General features: G+C 42.6%; 1 protein-coding gene across 1 annotated transcript in view; it reads right to left on the reverse strand.

Moving 5' to 3' along the window:
* Nucleotides 1–7,293: 7,293 nt before the first annotated feature.
* Nucleotides 7,294–17,646, reverse strand: part of Ripk1 (receptor interacting serine/threonine kinase 1) — a 45,277-nt gene continuing 34,924 nt past the window's right edge. The window contains exons 9-12 of the mRNA XM_004628459.2: nucleotides 17,434–17,524; nucleotides 15,565–16,128; nucleotides 11,890–12,045; nucleotides 7,294–9,336 (exon numbers count right to left, since the gene is read on the reverse strand). Coding sequence (XP_004628516.1) covers nucleotides 9,050–9,336; nucleotides 11,890–12,045; nucleotides 15,565–16,128; nucleotides 17,434–17,524 — 1,098 coding nt within the window. The 3' untranslated portion in view covers nucleotides 7,294–9,049. The remainder of the gene's footprint in view (nucleotides 9,337–11,889; nucleotides 12,046–15,564; nucleotides 16,129–17,433; nucleotides 17,525–17,646) is intronic.

The raw sequence follows: 17,646 nt of genomic DNA on the forward strand, positions 1-17,646 counted from the left end.
TTTATCACACCCCCCACAGATAACTGTCCACCAGGACGGGGAGAAACTGGAATTTTGTGCCCTGTTGGGAATATAAAAATGGTGCAGCTGCTGTTAAATGATCTTATTTCTCTAAAAAAGCTGAATAGAAAATTACCCTGTGACCATTTCAAAGAGTGTATGATTTAAGCTTTCTAAAGACTAAATAATCTGTAGAGAAAAACACCCCAGCTGTCCTTTTAAGTCAGACTGCCATATTGCCCTAACTTATCGAGATGACAGGCAGATTTGTGGCTAAAATGATCCAAGACAATAGCTTTTTATGCATTGTGTTTTCCCTCTAAGAGATCCTTCTGATGTGTCCTCTGTGCAGTTTTAAAATGTTACATCCATAGAAAGTTGTTTGCTGGAGAGTCCTTACTGAGTCCATTGGAGGTTTTTGACTTTACTAAAGGCAGGGTTGGCCGAAAGAGAATATGCAAAATGTTAATATTCTTTTTTCAAAGACTATTCCAACAACTCCTACAGAGAAAGAGAAACATACTTTGAGTTGACTTTAAAAAATTTATTACATGTTTGCAGTACTCAGTACATGTTCGTGTACTACTGTACACTGTTACACCGTACAGCAAACACAGCAGCACAACTGTGACAGTGTTGGTAGATATGTGAGCTACTTCTGCCAGTTGTTCACATCTACAAATGTTTGGAATGTGAGGTTCATTCCTGTCTGAACGTTTGCAACTCGAATGTTTGGAAAACTGGGAACTTACTTTAGTTGTTAATAATCTTTTTGATTTTGGCAGTGTCTGTTGTGTTTTCATCTTTTTCATTTAAAATTGCATTGGAGGCTGAGAAGATAGCTTGGTGGTCTAAGTGCCTGCCTGGCAAGCGCGAGGTCCCAAGCTTGATCCCGACTCCCCAGTACCACATAGTGTGCATGACCTGGAATCCAAGGTGTGCCCTGCTGGCCCTGAAACCAGGTGTGGTGGCACACACCTGTACTCTCAGCACTGGGGAGGCTGAGAAAGGAGGATCATTACGAGTCTGAGCTGTGTGGTGAGATTCTACCAGTTTTTTTTTTTTTTTTTTAAATTGCATTGATTTGTGTCTTTTTGCTCCTTTTTATGGTTAAGTTGGCCATTGGCCCCCCCTTTATATTTTATAGTTTTGAAGAATCACCTCATTGATTCATTCTTTCTTTGCCTCACTTTTACTGACTTTTGCTCTGCTCTTTATAATTTCCTTACTTGTAGTGCTTTGTGTTTGGATTATTCTTGGTTTTCTAAGACCTTGAAGTACATCATTAAGTTATTTATTTGGGCTTGCTCTGATTTGGTGATGTGGGCATTCGCGGCTATAGAATTCCCTTTTAGGACTACCACCATGGTGTCCCAGTGTTGGTCCCAGTACCAGAATGTATCTAGAGTTCTGGTATGTTGTACTGGCATTATTTTTTAGTTCTAGAAACCATCTGATTTTTTGATTTCTCCTGTAACTTGTTTCAGAGTATATTGTTTAGGGCTGGGGAGATAACTTGGTGGTCTAACCGCCTGCCTGGTAAGTGCAAGGACCCAAGTTCGATCCCTGGTACTGCATGCCATGCAGGCCCTGGACCCCTGGGCACACCTGTAATCCCAGCACTGGGTAGGCTGAGACAGGAGGATCACTATGAATGGGAACTGTGTAGTGAGACCCTGCATCAAATAAATAAATAAATATTTAAAAAAGTTTATTATTTAATTTCTGTGTATTTGCATAATTTTTTATTTTCTTTTGTTGTTTCTAACTTCATTGTACTAAGATCTGATAATATGCATGGTGTAATTTCAATTCCTTTACATTTCCTTAAACTTGCTTTATTGGCTAATGTGTAGTTTATTTTGGAGAATGTCCCATGTGATGTTGAAAAGAATCCCATGTGATGCTGTTGCTGTTGGATGGATACCTGTTATCCAATAGATGTCTGTTAAGTCCATTTGTTTGAAGATTGTATTCAGTTCTGATATTTGTTGTTGTTTGCTTTTGTCTTAATGATCTTATTTGTGATAGTGGGGTATTGAGGTTTTCTGTAAAATTATGTTTATGTGGTCTTTCACGTACAGTAGTACTTACTTTATGAAGTTGAGTGGGCTGTTGTTTGGTGCATGTATGTTGTTATCTTTTCCTGTTGGATTGTTCCCTTAACCAATATGTAGTGATGTCATTTGCCTCTTTTGATCAGTTTTGGTGTGGAATCTACTTTGTCTGCTCTTTTTCAGGTTCCTATTGCATGGAATATTGATTTCTATCCTTTGAGTTTTAGTCTATGAGTTGGTTTTTAGGTTAAATGTGTTGCATGTATAGTATACCATTGGATTTTGTTTTCTGACTCATTCTGTTAGTCTGTGTCTTTTGATGGGGGACTTGAGACCATTCACATCAAAAGTTATTACTGATACGTATGGATTTATTCCTGTCATGGCCTCATCTTCCTGTGGCTGATTCTCTATCTTTGCCTTCTACTTAATTGCTCACCCTACTGGGTATATTCATTGAGATCTTTTATTATTGTTAGCTTGTCTTTTCCTAGGATATTTTTCATAACTCTTTGGAGTGCTAATTTGTTGGTTGTGAATTTCTCTAGGTTTTCTTTATCATGAAAATATTTTTTATTTCTCTATCAATTTTGAAAGATTGTTTTTCAGGGTATATCAGCCTGGGTTGGAATTGTTTTCTTTTAGGGCTTAAAAGACTTCAGTTCAGGTTGTCCGGGTCTTTAGGATTTGTGTTGAGAAGTCTCGTATAATTCTAATCACTGCTTTTCTTTAACCACTTTTAAGATTTTGTTCTTGTTCCAAGATTTTGAGTATAACATGTCATGAAGAGGTGCTTTTCTGGTTGTGCTGCTTGGGGTTTTATATGCATCTCTTATCTGTATGTGAAATTCTTTTTCCATATTTGGAAAGTTTTCCACTATTATTTCAATAGAGGTTTTTTTTTTTTTAATGTACTGTCATCTGGTTTTTCATTAATTCCAATTAAACTTAGTTTTCTTTTTGTCATCTAGGAACTGTTGAATCCACTTTTCATCTTCCCTCTCTCATCTTTCTTTGAGACAGGTTCTCCCAATACAGTTCAGGCTGATCTTTAACTCACCATGTAGCCCAAGCTGACCTTCAACTCACAGTGATCCTCCTGCCTTGGCCTCCTAAGTGTTGGAATTACAGGTGTATGGGTGTATGCCACCATACTTGCTCTCTCTCTTTCTCTCTCTCCCTCTCTCCCTCTCCCTGTTCTTCTCCCCCTTTCCCCCTCTCCCCTCTCCCCCTTCCCATTCCCTGTGCCTCTTCCTTTTTTTGCGGTAATGGGGATTGAAGTCAGGACCTTGCACTTGCCAGGTAGGCGCTTATGCTGCTAGCTATATCTCTGACCCTCTTCTCTTGTTAAGATTTCTCTTATTAGTTGGTCACTGACAACAGTCCTGTCTTTAGTTCTGATGTTGTATCCTTGCATTAGTGTCTTGTGCTACCAGTACTGTCAATAGGAGCTTTAATTTTCTGGATTTCTATTTGGAACCTGTTATAGACTAATTTTTTTCCTATGCTGGTTATTCATGTTTTATATAATTTTGTTTAGCTCTGTTAGCTTTTTATTAATGTCTTCTATAGACTGCTGATCATTTTGTTTATTTGACCCAATATCTTACTGCTTTTATCTTCTGTGAACTTGCCAAATGCAAATTGTTCCATTTTATTATTTTCTTTGATACTGTTTCAAATAATATGAGTGTGTGAATGTTGGTTTCTTCCCTTTTTTTTTTTTTGGTGGAACCGGGGATTGAACTCAGGCCCCTGCGCTTCCCAGGGAAGCACTTATTCCACTGAGCCATCTTCCTGGTCCTGAGCCATCTGCCCAGCCAAGTTTCTTCCCTTTTGATGCCCTGTGAATCAGCTTTTGGGAAGTTAACAGTGTTTGGAGGTATTTTGTTGGCTTATCTTCTCATGTTTATATTTTTGTTTGTTTTTATGAGGCTGATGGGTTGATTATAGTGAAAAGCCTTGTTTCTAGTATGGAGACCTCTTTAGTTAGTGTCTCCTTTTCATGGCTGACTATTGGCCTTTTCCTCTGTTTCAGAATCCAGTCACCTCTGTTTACTTGGAGTGGGAGGTCACAGCATATTTGGCCCACATCCAGTTTTTAAGAATGGGGCACAGTATTGTTAATGACCCCAAGGCAATCCAGATATTGTTATCCCAAGAGAACCAAATAATAGCAATGAGTATGTCATCTTGGCTATAGTAATGAAGATAGCACTAATTATAACATCAAATACAAACTTAGTATTGACAAACTATATGGACTGATAATGCCCTTAACCATGGAAAAGAGATACATGATTGTAGTATGAACATCAAAAAAACACCTACACATTGATCTAATGTTGACCTATAGTAAATATCAACTGCGGAACAACCCTATCTCTACAAACAGGAGAACAGTGTTCAATAGCAATAATGTAAAGTTAGCTGTCTAGAGATTCATAAAGCTTAGTTTTACTAGTAAAGATAAAGGGGGTTGGATACTGGAGAATGAAAGAGCAAAACTTGAGAAATTAATGAGGGATAGGAATAGGAGAAAAAAGTGAGATGGGTGTAATGGATCAACTCACGTTGTAGATTATAAATGTAAGTCTTGTGTTTTCTGTTGTGTAAAAATGTATACTTACCACTGTTCTAAGTTGTTTAGTAACTAGTGTCTGTTTCTTGCTGTTTGCTAGATAAAATTCCTGTAACCCTTACCAATTCCTGTTAGCAAAGTTAGCTTACAGAGATGACTTAAAGAAAACTAAATGGGCTTTAACTTCTTGTAACCTGCGGGCTATGCAAAGCTGCCTGCAGGTACTCAGGTGCAAATTAACCAGAAACTAAAACAAAAGCCCCAGAAATGTAGTTTGAGTAGTAGTCACAATCACTCTAAAAACATTATTTTGTGTCAGACAATAAATTTGTTTACCAGACTAAATGTGGTCAGACAATAAATTTGTTTATCTAACTCAATGTGATTCCAGGGTTTAAAACCCCTCCCTGCTTCCTGGGCCTCCACCTTTTGGTCCTCTCCTGCGTGAGAGCAGACTGGGGGCCCTGAGCTCAGTAATAAACGGCTTTCCGAATTCCAATCTGGTTGATCTAGTTCCTATTCTGAGTGATCCATAAGAATGGGTTTCTTTTTTTTTTTTTTACGATTTTTTTTTAAATTTTTATTTATTTATATGTGTGTGTGTGTGTGTGTGTGTGTGTGTGGCCAGCTCAGCCCACCAGGGGGCGCGGCTGGCTGGCATGTGGTGCTGGAGGATCGAACCGCAGTCCCTGTGCTTTGCCAAGCTTGTTGTAAGTAGGTGCTTTAGACCACTGAGCCATCTCACCAGCCCCGAATAAGGTTTTTTTTTTGTTCCTCAAATGCCTTCAAGGCACTTTTGGCCAGCTGGAGAGATGTGAGGTTCGAACTCCAGCAACCTGAGGCTGAGAGCTTTGTGGAAGCAGCCACTTAAAGGCCTGAGCTAGGGCCAGGCCCCCAACAATGGGTTTCTATTGAGAAGTAAAAATAAATAATGGTAAAAGATAGAATGAAGAAGAAAAAGAAAAGATGAAACATAAAATGTGAAAAAGGACAGAAAAGAAACTAAAAGAGGGAAAGAAAAATCCTCAAGCCCTCCAAAAACCCAGTGAAGATATTTACAAATGAGTGGCTTCTCTCCAAGATCTGCATTCTTGAGATCCAAGCCAGACACAGTTGTTTCTGCCTAACTTTGGGGCATGTATTTTGTGTTTTTTATGTATTTGGTACAGGGTCTCACTGCACAGCTCCGACTGGTAGCAATCCTCCTGTTTTCAGCTTCCTTAGCACGGGGATTACAGGCATGCAGTCTGGCCTGTGGGTTGTTGAAGTGCCATCCTGTACAGCATCCCTTCTAACCATCCCCCAGACGAGTTGTCATCCAAGCCCCGCCATGTCCTTGCTTCCATAAGCTAGGTGGGAAATGGAGTCAGCCTTCTGGTCTCTAGTGATGGGGTGGGCGTTCTACTGCACTGTTGGACTGAACGGCAGCAGCCACGGTCCTGCTTGCTCCCTTCGCCCTTGCGCAGGATGAGTTCAGTTGATTTGTCCTCAACTCTGCTGTCCCATGCCAAGGGGGAGCAACATGAGAGCCAGCTTAGCATGGGCAGATGGTCTACCCTTGCTGGGGGTGCGGGGAATGCCTTGCTCGGGCCTGCTTGCTGTCACTGGGGGTCTCCCTGTCCAGAGAGGGCCTGCTTGCCCATACTGGGGGAGTGTCTTGATTTTCATAAATTTTTGGTGTGGTCCCCACATTTCATTTTTTCCCCCTAAAATGTTGATTGAGATTTGTCAGAGGAGGTGAGGGTTAAAAATAGTAGTCTATACACTTTAAACACATTGCCCCACTGCTGTGCAGATACTAGTACTGTTTTTAGTTATTGGTGCCCTGTTTACTAGCTTCCTATTTGAGTAGCCTTTTGTGTATATTATTGTGCAGTTTAGAAATTAACTGACATTCTCGTGCCAGGGACCTCATTTTAACTCTCAGTCAGCCTTATGCCCTATGCTTCCCAATAAACGAGGAAGCTTGAGCAAAAAGAACTTAGAAGCAAGCCTTGGGCTACGGTGCTGAAGAATGGAATCGGCACCTTCTTAATTTTGTAATACGGACTTGGATTATTAGGTTTCCTACAGCTACAGTAGGAGTGATAGTCCTTGGGTGATTTCTTTGTAATTAGTAGCTTCTAAAATCTTGAAAATTTTAAATTACTTGTTTACATGAGTGTTATAATTAGAATTTTTTTCCCTTTATAATACATCCAAACGACATCAAAATATTGCTTAAATCCCTTTCATAAGAAAACCTTTTCTCATTCGCAGACCTAATTTCTTGCAGCAGGCAGGGCCTGTGCCTGCTGCACCGAGGGGCAGAGCTGCTCGGGAACCAGGGCAGGAAGTCCTCTTCCTCATGGTCTAGTCTGGGCTGGCCCGATTACAGTTTCTGCTCCAAGCAGCGTTGGAATTTGGGCTTTGTATGAAAGGACTGGGACAAATGTGGCCATTTTCAGCTAGGGTATGGGGTGGGGGTGACGGAGGGAAGAGGAGCATGCGGGAGGCTGCTCCCCGAGGTCCAGCGCGTGCCATCTGGGAGCGCCTGGGCACCATCGGGCAGGACAGATGGGGAGTCTGAGCAGGAAATGCCACTGCACAGCAAGGTCCTAGCAGAGCGCCCCAGGCTGAGTCATTCATACAGATGCACGTACCATTTCAGTAGCCGTAAGCGAAGTGTAAACTTTTATTAAAAAAAAAAAAGGCATAAAATCTTTGTTTTTTCTTTTTATAAAAACCCAGAGAATTTAGCACGCCACAATAGAAGGTTTTTAGAAATCACCAGCTTCTCCAGCACAGGCTGGAACATCCCTGCTCCAAGTTGCCTTTCTGGCTGTGTGCTTTAGTGCTGTTTGGCAGGTGAGACACAAGCTCAGACACAGGTGGGAGAGGAGCGCCGAGGCATACTCCCCGACAGCAGAGCCTTCTGCTGGACACTTCTGTATCTAAGGCATACTGTGGAAAGCAATGTCTGGAGACGTTTTTGTCACACCTAGGCGCAGAGGGGAAGCTAGTATTGCTGGCATACAGCACAGTAGGTGGGGCCAGTGATGCTCACAAACACACTGAAAGGGACAGGACAGCACCTACGACAGTTACTTGGCTTACAATGCCAGTAGTACCAACACAGAGATCTGTTTTGAGGCCCCACTCCGGGTGTGCCTGCTGGTATGCGCGTACTGAGGTTGCAGGGGATTCAGAAGCAGACCTGACAATACTGTTACGGACCCAAGACACCAGCATCTCTTCCGAGCCCGCCTGAGCCTCCCCGTGCCCTCTCGCCCTCCCTGCTGGGAGAGCTCAGTGCAGTGGTACCATCTGCATGGTCTTCAGGCTTCTGTGCTTTCCGTGCCTCCCTGAGATGCAGATGGGCTTTGGAGGCGTGAGTGCTATGGGCAGTAAGCAGACTCTGAAGCTGTCACTTTGCACTCCATGGCACAGAGGGACGAATGAACAAGTCTCTACAGCACAGTGGGGTAAGCGGAGGGAGCAGCTCAACAGTGGCCAGCTCTGCGCCTCTGGCCTTTCTGCAGTAAAGACGCAAGTGCTTCCTGCACATATGCTTCCTCTTCAGGACACACGGGCTTGGAAACGGTGTTGTTAGAATTGTTGGGAATAGAAGTAATGGTTATTCAAAGTATTAGTACTAGAAAAGAACCAAAAAAAGTTAATCAGGAACTTTTGCTGGTAGTCACAGTTACTTGCTGGTCCTTATAACAACTGCCAAGAAAACCTGATTTTTCCTCCGGTGTTTTTTTTTTCCTTAAACTGCTTATTAAAGTGGCTATAATTTAACATAATAGAATGCAATAGCACATAACTATTAAGGCTTGTAGTGACTGCTAGAACATTTGATACAAAGTTAACAGATCCTATAATTTGGAATAAGCTGTGGTTGTCATTATAAGAAAACATTTGACCAGAATTTATAATTTTACATTTTGATTATGACAGAGGTCTAGGGCCAAGGATATAGCTCAGCAGCAGAGCACCTGCTTGGCAAGCACAAGGTCCCGAGTTTGATTCCTGGTACCCCCCAAAAAGATAAGTCTCTTTTTTGTGGAAAACAGGAAGAAAGTTGGCTTGTTTTACTTTCACTTTCTTTGTCATTCAACCATAACCCTAGGAAACTGGATGGACAGCATATATGAAGGCGATGGCAGGAGCGGAAGGGAAATGATTTTTTTGAATGTCTCTTCTCTCCTTTTACAAACTCACGTTTTAGATTGATTTTCCAGCTTGCATTTTCCTGAAAGAAAGCTGTTGGCTACAGATTTCTCTTCCTATTCTTTAGCTCTGAAGTGCAGGAAATTGTCTATAGTTAGGGATAGAACCCATATCAAAGAGGACAAATTCTGAATGCTTCCAGTGCTTCTTCACCAAAGCAGAGAGCTTGCTTCCTGTTGCCAAAGCCCTTCCAGCATTAAATCTGGCCTCTATCCACCAAGTGGTTCAGAAGGTCCTTCCGGAAACACTGATAGAGGGCCCAGGCAAGCTTGCCCACTGTGGCCCCCTGGCTGCCTTCCCTCATTCGCCACTTTTGGAGCATTTGGAAAACCTTTTCATGTAGTCCATCTCGCTCATAGTCATGGTCGATTTCATCAATCTGAGGCTCTGTGAAGCCCAGTTTACGGGCACAAGGTTTCCATTGCTTTCCCAGGTTTTCCCCGATGAGATTTAGTTGATTATCAGTCAGACTAGTGGTATTATCTGCCAAACAGAAAACAGAAGAACGTATCGGGCCTTAACCCCTTTGAATATTCTAGTTTTGTGGATTACTGAAAAATCCAAGTAAAGTGAAGAATATGAGGAGGCAGCAAAAAATAGGCTTTCATACTTATATAGAGCTGTTGATTAATTGGATAGTAATTGGCAGTCTCCTGGTCCATATGGAATCATCATGTGTCTTAGAACAGGACACCCCTTCCTCCTCGCAAAGTTACCTTGAGATACTGCTGATGGCTTTGTGAACAAAACCTATACATGGCTACTAAGTTGTGTGTTCTGTTCAATCCTAGTCAATGGACTGTTTATAGTAAACCTTTCCCAGAGGGGAAAACAATTATAAAATGTCCCAATCTTGTTCCTTGGGACATTTTCTACCTACCTCTACATAGGCTCAGTGTCGCCCAACTCCAGACAGATCACTTCCTCTTCTCCTTTTTTTTTTTGATACAGGGTCTTGTTGTGTAGTTCACACGGCCCCTGAACTCACTCTGTAGCCCTGGCTGGCCTCAAACTTGCAGCAGTCCTCTTGCCTCAGCCTCGCAAGTGCTGGGATTATAGGTATGTACCACTATATCTGGCTCACTTTCCTGTCTGTCTGTCTGTGTCTGTGTCTGTGTCTGTGTCTGTGTCTGTGTCTGTGTCTGTGTCTGTGTCTGTGTCTGTGTCTGTCTCTTTGCTATACTGGGGATCGATCAAACATGGGACCTTGCGCTTGCCAGGCAGGCGCTCATGCCGCACAGCTATCTTCCAGCCCTTCACTTTCTTCTTAAGGATGCTGTGCTGACACCATCAAGTGTGAAATTCATTCAGCTATGACTCCTTTCCATTGTCTCTCAAGGGATGAGGTCCATTTTTAGATCCATCCCTGCCCTTCTTCCCCCAAACTACTGTCCCCTCTCCTCCTGTAGCTGAAATCTTTCTATTGGTTCCATCCCCTTAGCCCATCATAAATATAACTAATAAAGGAAAAAAAAAAAAATAAAACAGCCACCACGTACAAACCATGTTCCGTGGCTGTCTTCTTGGCTCTGTAAGCTAAATGTACATCTCATTTTCAACTTCCATTCTTTGTTCACACTATAACAGTGTGGTTTTTGCTGCCATAACTGGATGAAAGCAGTCCAAGAACCTCTCAGACATCTGTGAATTTTGTCAGTTTCTTTAGGGGAGGAGTCCTGGGTTTCACCAGGTTCTTAAAGGTAACCTGGGTTTCTCAAAAGTTAAGAACCTCTGTTCTAGATAAGTTAATGGCTGTCCTTCAGATGCATTAGATTAGAGGTTGTGAAACTATAGCTTCGGTGCAAAATCTGGCCCCCTGCTTTTTTTATAAATTCGGTTTTACTGGAAAACTGCTCTGCTCAGCCACATACATCCCATCTACAGCTACTTTTACATCACAGCGTCAGAGCTGGGGAGGTTGAAGAGAGACCTAGGGTAGATCCCAACACATTTACCACTAGGCATGGACCAACCTCAAGGTTAGGCATGAAGCTAGGTTCTGAATCTCATTATTTGAGCCCTTGATGCTTTCCCCAGGCTGTGTCTCAGAATTAATGTTACGGGCTGGCTACACAGTGGAACCCAGTGGGAGACAGCCCTCTGGTTTTGGTTACAGAAATGCTGGTGCGAGCACAGTCATTATAGACCCCTCTGATGGAAGCCTGAGGCAGCCTTGTCTTCCAAGTCTTAATAGTAACACTGATGATGGCAGGGTAATACTTTCATGAGTCTCCCCATGTGGCATGCAGTGCACTGAGCTCTTTACATCTGTGGACTAATTTAGTTATCACAACAAAGCCATGAATTAGATACTATAATTATCCCATATTAAAAACAAATGACTGGGGCTGGGGAGATGGCTCAGTGGAATAAGAACTTCCCTGGCAAGTGTGAGGGCCTGAGTTCAATCCCTGGTTCCATCAAAAAAAAAAAAAGAAAAAAAAAGAAAATTACTAAAGATTTACACTGAAATGAGTAAAGAAAGAAAGAATCACCAGGGCCTGCCATTCTGGCCCTGCCCCCAAGGCATGCTGAGACAGCAATTCAGACTAGGCATGGTGGTGCACACCTGTAACCCCAGCACTTAGGAAGCTGTAAACAGGAGGATCACTATGAGTCTCATCTACTCAGTGAGACCCTGTACGCCCCTATAACCCTGTCCTAAATACAAAAAAAAAAAAAAAAAAAGATCACCAGAAAAGTTTTAAGATTCTACTTTATCCCATTCAACAAACCAGAAGATTCAAGGTTGCTATACACATTGGATTTTATTTTTTGTAGTGCTGGGGATTGACCTGTAGGCCTTGCACACACCACACATGTCCTCTCTCACTGAACTCTAACTCCATTCCCAACATTGGGGTCTAAACGTGTTCCTGCTGGCCTGAACTATGGGGTAGGCGCATGGCTGTCCCATCAGGCAGCTTGTACATGACTTTCCCACGAGGCAGCTTGGACCACCAGTGGTGAGCAGCCACCTGGCAGTGCGATGCATGGATTATGGTCCCACTGTGAATATGTCACATTACATCTTACCAAAGATAGCTTGGTACTTAGAAGTTGACTCCTCTTCCAAGTTTGTGCATGTGTTTTCTGGTTGTGAGTTCATTCTCCTAATTTCCATGTAATTATAGGCTCCAAACTGGATGTTACTACTGTTGCTTACGTTTACCTGGGATTTTATAAGTTCATCTGAATGGAGAGAAACACAAGTTAATTATATCAAGATCAAAAACAAGAAAACCAGCATGATAAAGGATCAGGGAAATATTACTGATCCTTAAATATTATTCCACATAATTAAATTAACTATCCTATGCCACCCCTTAACGTTTTCTTTTTAAGATATAACTACCTTCCATCCATTAGGATGGCTACTATTAAAAATGTTGGCAAGAAGGTGGAGAAAATGCAATCTCAGTACAATGCTGATAGAAATACAAAATGGTGTAGCCACAGTGGAAAACAGTATGAGTTTCCTCAAAAAATGAAAAGTAGCTGTGTGTGGTGGTGCACACCTATAATCCCAGCACTCTAGAGGCTGAGGCAGGAGAACTGCTGTGAGTTCAAGGCCAGCCTGGGCTACGTAATGAGTCTACACCAGCCTGAGCTACATAGCAAGACACTGTCTTTAAAAAAAAAAAAGTACAAATTCTGTACTATCCAGTAATTCCATAGCTGGGTATATACTTCAAAAGAATTGAATGGAGGAATTTTTTATACCCAGCAACATTACTCACAATACCTGAAAGATGCCATCAGCGTATGGAAATTCTGATATAAGCTGTAATGTCCATGAACCCTGAGGACATTTTCTAAGTAGGTGAGTTAAAGGACAAATACTATATATTTATTGGTTTTCAATAAAGTTAATGAGAGAAAAAAAGGACAAATACTCTATGCTTCCACTTATATGAGGTACTTAGAATGTCAGAGTCACAGGGACAGAAAGGAAAATGATGGCTGCCAGGGTTTGGGTGGGGTAGTGGAGGGTTAGTGTTTAATAGGGACAGAGTTACTATCAGTTTGGGAGGATAAAAATCTTCTGGAGATGGACAGATAATGGTTACAAACACTGAACGTTCTTAATGCCGCTGAACTGCCCACCGAAAATGATTAGGAAAGTAACATACTCCACTCTTCTGCCAACATCTTTTCAGTAGTAGTGAGTCTGGTGTGAGGTAGGACATTAACATTTTTATAAGAAAGTGTTAAGGGCTGGCACCAGATCATTATTTTAAACACCTGAAGTAAAGCTGTACTCCTTGATGCATTCTTGGCATCTCTAATTTGGGGCGCTCCAGGAAGCTGCTGAAACAATACCTTGCAGTCCACGTAAGCCCCTGCAGACAGCCCGAGGCGCCTTCCAGCTCTGAAGGGCTTGCCTGTGTAGTGTTTGTGGGTGATAGTGGTGATGAGGACAGGAGCCACCTGTTACCAAGCTCTTGTTCCGCACATTACAAGGCATCGCAGTGAACAGCCTCACTCACTCTCATTCTCATAGCCCATGTCTGTAGTTTAAGCTGACACTGTCCAGTAACAGTCTATGTTAGCTACTTGCCTAGAGAGGAAGTCAGAGAGCATGTGACTCGGCAGTGCGACTTAACCGTGGATCTCACTACCCAAAGCCTGAGTTTTGCACTCAGTGCCTTTTTGTGCCCGAGAAAGCCACGAAAAGCTTGAAATGGAGAAACTGATGAAATCCTGTACTGGAAACACAGGAGAGCTTACAGTAGGTCTGCAGTATAGTAATAATAATCATCATCCTTCCAATGTAGCATTTTCATTTATAATTGATAATGAATCCTGGAAGGCAAACTGATCGATCAGCCCAAAGTGACACAGATAGTGAGCTGTCGTTTCTGAATGTCACTTAAAGAAGTGCACTGAAGAAAGACAAAGGGCCTGGGAGCTATTTCACAAAAATGAACGTTTATTCTTTCCTTTTTTGTGTGCTACTAGAGATCGAGCCCTACCGAGTCACACCCCCAGGACTTTTAAAACATATTTTAATTTGAGACAAATTCCCTTTACAATATCTGGGCTGGCCTAGAACTTGCACTTCTGCTTGTCTTCTGACAGCGAGGAGTAACAGGCACATGTCACAGTGCCAGGCACTGACGCTCCTTTTACGCGTACTACTACAGCCTGGTCCTTAAGTTGCAGAGTAAGTCAGAAGACGCGCATCTGGTGCAGAGTTAGGTCTATATGATCACAATAGAAGCAAGTAGAACAGTGAAATTTGCCATGAGAGACTCACATTGTTCACTTACTAACTCTGTACTGTTCAGGATCATCTTTGGGGCAGCAGCACAGATGCCACCATTGTGATTATTGACTGAAGTCCTCCTTTTACCACAGAGAACCTCTCAGAGTGATGACGAGGTTGGAGCCCTGTAGGTCTGCTATTTGCAGAACCAGGTACCAGAGAAGGGAGAGTGGAGAGTGGTTCCTGGCACCACACTGGGGAGCATGGGTCACTCATGGAGAAACAAGACCAAAAACGACCATTACACACTGCCTTGTGATCTGCCTTCTATCCACCAAGATTTAGAAGCCGCTCAGGTTGCCTCTTCATCTCTGCAGTCCCTAAAACACTGTGTGGCACAAAGTGGGAAGTGCTCTGGAAATTTTTTTTTGCAGAACCGGGGATTGAACTCAGGCCCTTGCGCTTGCCAGGGAAGCCCTTATTCTACTGAGCCATCTCCCCAGCTTTAGTTTTTAAATTTTTTATCTTATTTAATGGAAATTTTTATTGAATTAATCATGAATGAATAAAATGATGTGGCAACACTCAAATATTTTAATTGTAGACACAAAGGAAACAAAAGGATGTTGCACTCATGAGTATGTATGGTACAGATCCTGTTTAATGTCTTTTCCAGTATTTTGCATTCCATAGAGTTGTATGGCATCCTGATAGGAAAAATCTAGAATGTTTCCTTAGGAGATTCCTGGAAATTTGTCCTTTCAGAAGAAAATGAGGGCCAGGGAGATGGTCCAGTGGAATAAGCCCTTCCTTGGCAAGCGCAAGGGCCTGAGTTCAATCCCCAGTTCCGCAAAAAAAAAAAAAAAAGCTTCATCTACCTATACTAATTTCAGGACTCCCAGGACACCGCATAACAGGTTTAACAGACGACATCCAAATGGTTAACATGGTGTTGGTAAGAGTTAGTTGGTAACAATCTGGATATTTAGTTAAATCATTTCTACTCTAGAGTGTCAGTAAGTGTGAGGAACTAGCTTTCATTCTACCTGATAGCCACGTGGAAATTGAAAGAAAGCGTCGCATCGCAAAAGGTAGTCTTTGGTTTACATAAGAAAGAAACATTTCCAAGACTTACCTATTACCTTTAAAAAACAAGCAAGGTAAGAGTAAGCAAATATTTTCCCATTTGTTGGAGACAGGATAGAATAATGGAAGGGACAATGCCATTTGTGTCAGAGAAGAAGACACTGTCGATTACAAGGACCTGTAGCCCAACATCTGTGGGCAGCTGGGATGAGCCCTAACCCAAAACCGAAATATTCCCAGCCCCCGTGGTCTGACGGAGACTGTCCTAAGGTGACAAGTGGCAGCCAGTAACCGAAGACTACACAGCCTGTTCTTTGTTGCCACCAGTAACTTGCAGTGAAGAACAGAGCTAACAGCTACTTTGTTTGCAGAAAAATAAAAACACAGGAGATTGTGACTCTTGAACATTTGTTTACCTGTTGATGAAAAGCAGAAGAGTGGAAGGGTGGGTGTGCTTCCTGCTAGGTTGGTCTCAGGCACTGGAGTCTTAAACAGACTGGCCATTTGGCTTGGATGTGGCCCATAGCAAGTTCCTGCCCCCGGTGTTGCTGGATCAAATGGTCTTATTCCAGGCCTGTGCAGATTATAGAATTCCCTGCCCCAGTTCTGTATGTGCGGCTGGCTGGTTAGTCCTACTGGCTGGTGTCCTGTGTTACTGTGGCCGGCTGCACTATGATAAGCAGGATCTTTTACATTTGTGTTCTGAGCACTCTCAAAAGGTCTTGGCTGTGCAAAGGGGTCATGAGAGACTCTTCGTCTCCTCTCCTCCTCTATGTTATGAGCCACACTCTGAATGGGCTGTTGTTTTGTCTGCTGGTCCATGCGCCTGCCAAAAGCATGATAGTCGGCTTCCTTCTGGAGTTTATGCTGCAGAATGGGTTCATACTCTTCTTGTTGGTGCTCCAGGGAGGCAGAAAAATCGGACTCCTCCACAGGTCCTATCTCAAGTCCCTGGGAACTGTGCAGTGAGCCAGGCTGTTCTGCAGCAGAGAAGACATGATCAGTGTGAATTTCATGAAACATTGAAAAGTGAAATAAAACCCAAGCACCATTATGAGTCTATCCTTCAGAATAACATCCTGAAAATAAGGAAAAGTGGAAAGCACCTAGGAGGTGCACTGCTTCTTGGGGGTTCTGTAGATAATCGGTAGGAGCGTCAGGCTGTGGGGGGCAGGGCAAGCATGATGGAAATCAGAACAGGCAGGAAGTGTCAGGAGGACAGAAGAAGGGACTTGGCTCCAGTAGGGAAGGTGACTGTCACCTGGGAACAACTGAGGGCAGAAGAATAGCAGCAGCCTTCCCATGCATGTCCCACTGATTCTTTTATTCTGTGAGAGTAGGAACAATTATTTTCATAATTTGATGGATGAGGTTTTGGTGAAGTTAAATATTTGGCCAACATTAGACACAAATGGCTTCAGTATGCTACACTCTGCTTTCCCTCTGTCATAATGGAAAAAAAAAAGTACCTCCATTTGAATCTGAGACCAAGCCTTGAATCCAAGCCTGTGCTTTGGATTGGGTCAATTCTGACTTCAAAGACTGTCTCCACAAATGTTCCCTTCTCCTGAACCATGGCTTTCTTCCCATCAGATGCATGAGACCCCTTGTATTCAAGACACTTAGGATTTTGGTGAGCACACTATTCTTAATGTTGTAAAAACATGTAACTGGGCTTCTAAATATACTCTACATTCCTTTAAGACAAGTATTCAATTCTGCAGTTTGCTCTGTTTCCATCTTTTGAGTAGGAGGTTGTTTTTAGTTTTTTGAGCTAGCTTCTTTCTGTGTAGTTCAGGTTGGCCTTAAACTCACCATGTATCTCAGGCTTGTAGGGAGAGGCTAAAGATGGGTATTAATCACATGTGCAAGGCAAGCCACGAAAACAAGCTGTTCCAGCTCTGAGAATGGGAGGTGCTCAGGCGAGCCACATGGAGTTGTTGGCAGAGGGGTTGAAATTGACATCAGTCTCCTGAGAGAATAATAAAGGCACTATGGTGGCTGACCAGTTCCTTTCCTCCCAGCCTTAGGGAACACTACATCTGACCTCATCTTTCTGTCTCTTATCTTTATTCTTCCATTTACTTGCCATCCTTCCCCCAGGAACTTGGAGACTTGAATGGGATGCAGCACAGGCTCTCCTTGAACTTGGGATCCTCCTGCCTCAGCCTCCCTAGCACTATGACTACAGGTATGTGACACCGTGCCTGACTTCTGAATAGTATTTTAGGGAGTAGAATGAATGAATGAGCAAATAAATAGATTTCAACCACAGAGTAAGTTACCTGAATTTGACCTGCTTGGAGGTTCTGGCACACAATCTGGTTGGAGAGAATGCCTTCTCCTCAGAACTTCCTTTTGTATGGGATAGTCTTTCTATAAGGATGAGCATAAATACACACTTCAGCAAACAGAAGAAAATGATCAACCTCAGAAAATTATTGAGTGCATCTTTTCAGATGGAAATTTCATGCGTTTTACAAGCAGTAAGCACTGTT

This window comes from Octodon degus, unplaced genomic scaffold (genome assembly GCF_000260255.1).
Source record: "Octodon degus isolate 3935 unplaced genomic scaffold, OctDeg1.0 scaffold00023, whole genome shotgun sequence".
Lineage (NCBI taxonomy): Eukaryota > Metazoa > Chordata > Mammalia > Rodentia > Octodontidae > Octodon > Octodon degus.